At 37.2% G+C, this 7,965-nt stretch overlaps 1 protein-coding gene across 2 annotated transcripts in view; it reads right to left on the bottom strand.

Annotated features, from left to right (window-relative positions):
* Nucleotides 1–4,113: 4,113 nt before the first annotated feature.
* Nucleotides 4,114–7,965, bottom strand: part of LOC122060060 — a 6,690-nt gene continuing 2,838 nt past the window's right edge. Inside the window, exons 2-3 of one of the 2 annotated variants that reach the window (XM_042623214.1) lie at nucleotides 4,816–4,904; nucleotides 4,114–4,583 (exon numbers count right to left, since the gene is read on the bottom strand). In XM_042623214.1, coding sequence (XP_042479148.1) covers nucleotides 4,308–4,583; nucleotides 4,816–4,904 — 365 coding nt within the window. In that variant the 3' untranslated portion in view covers nucleotides 4,114–4,307. The remainder of the gene's footprint in view (nucleotides 4,584–4,815; nucleotides 4,905–7,965) is intronic. The other variant, XM_042623215.1, reaches the window with a different exon arrangement.

The raw sequence follows: 7,965 nt of genomic DNA, 5'->3' as shown, positions 1-7,965 counted from the left end.
TAAGATGAGATCATATAGTTACGTCCAAGGAATTATACTCTTCAACCACTTTTTAGGTCGATCACTTAAAATTAGTGTAAAGAATTCTGTCCGCTTGTGTGTCTTTATATTTAAACATAGGCGAGCATAAAAAGACGACATTGTCTTTTGTCTAAAGCTATGTAAAATATTTTATCCACTTGCATATTTTTACACGCACACACAGACGAGCTCAAAAAGATGACATTGCCTCTCACCCAGAATTTCCACGCGGCTTCCAATTAGCATGCGCAATAGTGCTATGGTCACATAAATGGACAGGTTTCTCTTACCCTTTAAAATATTAAGTTTTTTTAGTCTTTTTTTTTTTGGATGAATAAGCTTTCTTAGCCTTAGTTAGAGCCACTCACTACTTTATTATTATCCATTTGTTGTTGGGGCTGTTTGGAAAAGAAACTTTAGGAAACTTCATATTTGGTTCAAGTTTCTTTCTATGGGCACATTATAACGTAAAGAAATGGTTCTTAGAGCTGGCATCAAGGTTCTAGTTACCCTTTAAAATATTAAGCTTTCTTAGTCTCTTTTTTTTTTTGTTTTTCTGGATGAATAAGCTTTCTTAGTCTTAGTTAGAGCCACTCACTATTTTATTATTATTATCCATTTGTTGTCGGGGGTGTTTGGAAGAGAAACTTTAGGAAACTTCATATTTGGTTCAAGTTTCTTTCTATGGGCACATTATAACGTAAGGAAATGGTTCTTAGACCTGGCATCAAGGTTCTACTTCTACCGACGCTCTTCTCTCTATTTCTTTCTTCTTTTTCTCTCCTCATCACACCTAAGGATGTTGGTAGTCCAATATGAAGGCTCCTAAGGACTTGGGCACATTTTTCTTAAATGCTAACTTTTAAGAGTGACTTCTATCCGAGTCCCACCAAACAAGATTTTAGTAATCAATATTGGGATTGTTCTAGGCTGATAGTATTGGTATGGATTGGACATATTTACCCTTAGTTTTCATTTAATAAAATTTATTTTTAACCTTTCTACCCTTAGTTTATATCAATCCATCGATGTAGGATCGCCCCAAAATCAAGATCGATATTGATCTGATCCAGGTGATTCTCTCAATTTGATACCAATCCCTTGAATCATGCCAGCAAGTGGTATTAGAATTGAGGCATGACAACTTCAATGTGCCTCTAAAGATAGACAAACTCTCTAGGGGAAGATCTCACGAATACAATGATCCCACGTAAATGTGAATAGCCTGACGTAAAGGCTCTCGAGTACTTAGGGCCCGTTTGATAACGTTTCTGCCATTTCTGTTTCAAGAAACGGCAGAAACATAAATTTCCGTTTCTAGAAACAGAAACGGAATTGAAGGTGTTTGATGAGTCATGTTTTTAGAAGTCGATAGTAACCAATGAAAGAATGGCCACAAGTCGTTTCTAGAAACAGCGAAACAAGTTGAACTTGTTTCGCCTGGGTTGTTTCTTGAACCATAAATAAGTAAAAATTTCTATTTCTATTTTTGAAAATAAGTGAAACGGAATAATTTTATCAAACGCTGTTTACTCTGTTTCTGCTGTTTCTGGAAACAGAAACGCATTTCTTGAAACGTTATCAAACGGGCCCTTAGTTCTTCCTTGAGTCCAAACACTTTTCCCATGGCAGTTATATAAAGGTGCATGTCCTTACAAAAAAGAAAATAATATATATATATATATATATATATGTGCATGTGTATATATCTATCTCTACATTGTTATTGACAAACTTGAACCATCTTCCTTTACAAAAATAAAGGATAAGGAAGTTGAAATGAATTTCTCTTTACTCATAATGAAGAGATTCCTTGTCTATATCATGGATGTGAGTCATACGATTCTAGAAGAACAAAGGAGGACTTTCTACAATAGGCATAATGTTATATTGTTTGGATTCAAAAATTTTCATCTTGGTAGGCGCCGACTGAAAGTTGGGTTGATCGTTGGAACTGAGTTTTTCTACACCAATGGTGAAGAGGAATATCTTCTCCACAACCCATCAGTACCATCGAATTGCATATAGGAGGAGTATTTATTTACTTTGTGGATGAGGGGTCGAGGTTTAATGATGGCATGAGACTCCAATCATGGGGTTAAATCACTAGTGGCCCACGATTTAGAAACTACTAAAATGGTAAACTAATTGGACCAACCAATAAGACCGACTGAAAATCAGGGAAAAATTATTTGTCTACGGGTTTTCTTTTTATATATAAAAAATTGAGATCAAAACTTTGAATCAAATTGGGTCTGTTCATTCGGAATTCGTATACTTAGGGCAAGTAAGACCCACTTGGATTAGGAACCCTAGCTCGCCAGAACTTTATAAATAAGAGATTTAGCTACAAACTCACAATTGAGAGTGTATGCCTCTAAGGATCTCCATTGCTATCCTTGGGTTTGGAAGGTTAAAATTTTCTTAGTGTGTTCGTCGTAGTCATTCGCTCATCACGTTCGTGCAAGACAATGTGTACAGCAATCAGACCCATTCTACTACATGAAAAACTACATTAAAGTAACCCTGAATACCCATTTCCTTTTCATTTTACAAAATCGATAGTAAACTAACAAGAAACCATTAAAAGAGAACAAATAGCTTTCGGCTTCGATTTGATTCTTGTAGATCAAACACTTTAATAACAATTGCCTAGTACAGTTGATGAGCTGTGGTGTGCAAAAATCCCATGCTCACCAGGAGGTCTCAAGTTCAAACCTCCTGGCTGTTACCTACTTCCCTCCCTACCTACCAAAAAAATATATATAAGGAATAAATAAATAACCAACAAACTCAAGCTTGACTACTTGACAACCCTACTACCAAGCAATTCTGATGCCAAAATAAGTTCCGAAAACTTTAATTTTTTCCACAACCAAACTTTCTGTGGGTCTAGGTTGGTTGCACCACTTCATTTGGTCTAGATGATGCTGTGATTTAAACAATGGAAACTAGTGGTTGCCATTCCATCCATCAAACCCATTTATAGAGTCAAAAAAGAAGGGAAAATGACAGACGCCCAACCTCGACTCTCTTTGGATACAATTTAATTCCTTCTTCTTTACACACCTTCTTCCTTAAGCAGCTTAATCAACAACAATAGTCAATTGTGACTCACTACGTTTGGGTCACTGTCCATGCTTCCTTCCTTGGGGTGTCCTTTTCTTTTTTTTTCCCTCTTTGGAAAATATTATTTCTATCCACTAGAAGGCCTCAAAAATCTCTAGTTATTTGCTAAATTTCAATCAAAATAGATTTGAGTTGATCATGTAATAAATATTTTGATTTGAGTTGATCATGTAATAAAAATGTAAAATAAAGTTTTGAGGATGTAATAAGAGGAAGGACTGAGTTTTCTTAAGGCCATAGTGCATGATATCTGTTCACTGTTACCCATCGTGTTCACAGACAAGGAGAGAGGTTGGGAGTGATTGTGAATCACATTTAGACCACCCGTCACTGACAAAAGAAAACTTTGTCCAAAGAAAAATGAAACTTTTTTTTAAACAAAATGGATTGTTAAAAATACATGGGAATCAACCAATATACATAGAAATATATGTACGAATTTTAGTCTTTTTTTTAAACAAAATGGATTGTTAAAAATACATGGGAATCAACCAATATACATAGAAATATATGTACGAATTTTAGTTTGATATTTGACATGTGGCCATTCTAAACTATTTTCTAGATTTTCATATGATCAAAATTGCCACATCATTTTTCCATGTGGTAAAAATTTGCCGGACTAGAAAAACTATTGCTGAGAAAGGATTCAAAACTCAGAATCAGGGTCTAAATTGGTTTCACTGATTCAAATCTGGATTCCGTACCAGCTGGAATCAGCCAGATACATAGCCCTAACCCTAGTTTTGATATGTCTATCGGCCCCTCCAGCTTGGGTGGAATCAAGGTAGATCCATTCCAGTTCTTGAAACCGTAGTGGGACCTTGGAACACCTTCCCTACCACACACACCCTGCAGATCTCTTTTTCTAAAGATCCCCATACCCATCAGGAGTTGCTTTCAGGTCCAGGAAGAACAAAAATATGCCCTTAAAGACTTTCACAAAGCAGGATCCACGCTCCATGCAATCAATACCTAGTTTTCTGAATAGATTGGCAATTCCAACATCAGCTGTATACATAATCTCCAAATAAATCTTCTGCACACACGCACAAAGAGCTTTATTTATAGTACTGATGCCAGAAAATGAAGACTTTAATCTCAAGCTAGTACAACAGATTCCACTTATTGATGAAGATGCGATCTACTCGGACCTCTCAAACTTGAGATTCATGGCACTGTGGGTCGAGCCAATCCCTTGAGGAACCTTTTGACCTGGTAACATTTACTTTGCCCCCACCAACAAGTTCTCGCAAGCTATCTACCTTATTTTCCCGCCCTGATCCTGTGTGCTTCCTGTCTGCTTCCTTTAACTTCTGCTTAAATCGCTGCTTCCGCCCACTTGCGTTCAGCTCTTGCTGCTTTGCTTGTGAAGGAGGAGCACCGTGTGGTCCCAAGTAGATCTTTTCCTCTTCCTTTTTGACCTGCCCGATCTTATGAAACACGTTAGTTCTAGTGTAACGAGTTTACAACCTTCAAATGGGAAATTGCCTCCTTTTTCTACCCAAAAAGGAGGGGTCGGGGGGAGGGTTACCCTCCTCCTGAGTGCTTAGAATGATACATGCCCATGAATTTTACTATCAACTTCAACCTCATATGAGTTTCAGATGGGCTAACACCAAAAGCAGTTCAGGAAAAAGGGTGTAAAACCATTTTGATGCTCACCTTGGGAGAAGGTTTCAAGTCATTCACTTGTGGAACATCAGGCTTACTCGAGTCTCCTACCAAGCTTGGTATCACAAACCCTTCAGTGTCTGGGAGAAACCAAAAGAAAAATTCTTGATAAGCAGTCCATGTTATTTGTACCATAATACCAAATAATAAAAAGTTCAGAAAAAAATATACAAATAGAAGAAAATAAAAATGAAGCATATATTGTTGATAATAATCACATTATAGTATTGGTCTGTATGAAATCCACAGGGAAAAATCCTGTGACAATCCTAAATAAACAGTTCTATTGTTTCGTATTACTATAGAACTAGAACCACATAATAAGTTCAGAAGCCAAGATCCAAAATAAACAAAAAACAAAGATAAAGTATGAAAGCTAAAATGGTTGATAACAATGATATCATCACGGGTCACCTAATAAGGTGTCCCATATAAAATTCATAGGGAAAAAGCCAAGACAAGGTCCCAGGACCAGGTAAGGTGAAGAAACAACATATTAGTTCCTCCCTTATAGAATGTAAATAGATCTCACAACATTTTCAAGCTACCATATACCATAAATCATTGAAATCTAAGGTCAGCCACATGGATCCTATTTCACCTTTCAACTCCATTCAAAGTTAATAAGTCATACTTGTTGACTAATTGTCAGCGCTAACTCATGCATGTCTCACCACTTCTCCAGGGTCCATGCCACAGAGCACTTGGCTAAGGCTTTCACAATGCTGCAAACCAACACACCAACCCTTCTCCTTTATCCAGCCCTAGGACTAGCAGCACAAAAACACTGGTGTAGTTCATTGAATGATAGCAGGGGATAGAAACGCCTAGAACTATCTCTCTTGCTCCAGTTCGGAGAATTTTTTACTAAAATCTTTCAAGGGAGCAAATGCCCTCTCAAGATGCATCGCCCCACTTACAAGTGGCCAATGGAGAACTTAACCCCAAAAATAAATAAATAAATTCTAAGGTAATAATTGTGCAGGGTGAACTCCGAGCAACAATTAACATATTTGGGCCCCTTACATCTCAAGGAAAGGGTGTGTGTCCATCTCTTCTACAGCCCAACTGACAAATTCACAATAATAGCACATCATTAACTTTTTTTTCCCACTAAATAATTAAAACTATATATATATTCCCAGTTTAGTTAATCCTGGGGTTCTGCCTCCAAATTAACTAAATCCAATGATACTTGTTCAACCACCCTCTGCGAGAACATTATGTCAAATTGGTCAAGCAAATGCTCTTCCATGAAGCTATACAGAGTTCCAACTACGAAATTGATCAAGAGTTCAACAAGTTGAGAAAATCCGCATCTATAATATTACTGAATTTCACACACAGGGCTGAAATAGCAAGATAATACAAAATGTCATGTAGACGTGACAGTTCACCCATATTGGGTAGTCTGCTCCCATTCTGTCAGTAAAAACTCCTCCTTTGCAGCTGTCATCAACACTCCACTATTAAATATTTCACAAGTTTCGATGGTAGGGGTTCTACATTACATATAGGGGTCAGATCCAATAATTTCCAATTCCTGTCAACCTTGCGGTGACAGAAAGCTCAAAAACTCATCCTCTCCCCAAAAAATGTCATTTAAAATTTTTATAATCACCTGCATGATATAGCAAATTCTTTTTAAACATCAGCTGTAGAAGGGTCAGTGTTCATGTGCATCCAGTATACTCCACCATCATAAGGATTGTCAAATGCCAAGGATGTATCAAAAATCTCCCTTCTCAATCCAGCGGAGAAAAGCCACCTCCAACATATTAGCTCCTTTATGATAGTAGGTGGCTGCAATTTTACCTCCTCTTTTTATTGCCCAGCAACGCAGGCCACATCTTTGCCTGATAAATTGTGATTTATCCATGGAAATCCCAGGTCTACCAAGCTCTGATAGCTCAGTTGCTAGAATTGGCCATTTAAAATAGCATAAACATGTTTGCCTAGCTCTTTAAGCTCATCAGATCTTATTTCATCTGCAGTCCATGTATCAATACACCTCTCTGATAGACAGTCCTGGATTTCCCAAAGGCAGACTAATGTCTTTCAGAATGGGCATATCACATGAGAATTGGGAACCAGAATAGCAATACTTCCTTGTTCTTTGTTCTCAAAGGCCCAGTTGTTTTCAAATTCAAGTACCAAAACACATATACAGTAGAAGTATAATATAATAGCACCATGGAAGGTAAAAGTAATACAAGGAGCCTAATCATGATATAAAGGTACGTGGTGCTGTGGAGTGATATAATAACTGAAAAGCACTGCCAGATAATATACAAAAATGCAGCTATATTTGTTAGGTAAGGTAAAATACTACATTAGTTAGATAAATGAGGTCTTCTACCCCATCATTTGTTCTATTCAGTAAAACTCTATGAAAGCAGTACACGTTTTATGGTGGTAAGGGGAATTTAGTTATCTCTGAGATCCTTAGGTTAAGAAGCACATTACCTTTAGAGCCAAGAGATTTAGTAAGAATGTGCCATTACAACAATTTGATAGGGATCACAAGCGCATTTACATCAAATACTTGGGGTGGAAGAATTGAGTTGATTCTCAATCTGACAGTTCAGAAATTGATAGCACCATGCCACAATAGAATTCTGTCAGTAGCCTTCTCCTTTAGTTGGAAAGAAAACATACCATGCCTTTGAAAGGGATGATTCGGAGTAGTGAAGGAATTGAACAGAAACTAGTTTCACTTTGACCTAGCTTCCCATCATCCTGATGGAGTGCATGAGAATTTGTTTGGGAATTCAAAAGTGCTGCTGGAAAGTGCCATCTGATTTTCACTTCTATCAAACTATAACTTCTAATTTTGTTTTGGGTCTGACCTGAAATTTTCTGTTAGTTTATCCTTACAAAAGGCCATGGTGAGCATTTTGTCTCCCTCTAATATGAAATCATTTATTCCAAAGGACTGGAGAAATGAATTCCATTTTAACCGCAGCCTGTAAATTGATAACTGTCTGTTCCGGCTAGTTCTCATCATTCAATTTTTCATGACTTAAAATTCGACCCTGCAGTTTCTGCTATGAGTTTTCCAGGTATTCCCTTAGTCCGATTTCCTGTGCAGTTCTTTAAGGCAGAACTTCTTCAGGAAACAAGTGCTTTTTTTTTTTTTTT

Source organism: Macadamia integrifolia, chromosome 13 (genome assembly GCF_013358625.1).
Source record: "Macadamia integrifolia cultivar HAES 741 chromosome 13, SCU_Mint_v3, whole genome shotgun sequence".
Classification (NCBI taxonomy): domain Eukaryota; kingdom Viridiplantae; phylum Streptophyta; class Magnoliopsida; order Proteales; family Proteaceae; genus Macadamia; species Macadamia integrifolia.
Note: the sequence above shows the minus strand (reverse complement) of the source record. Positions and strands in the feature narration are given on the sequence as shown.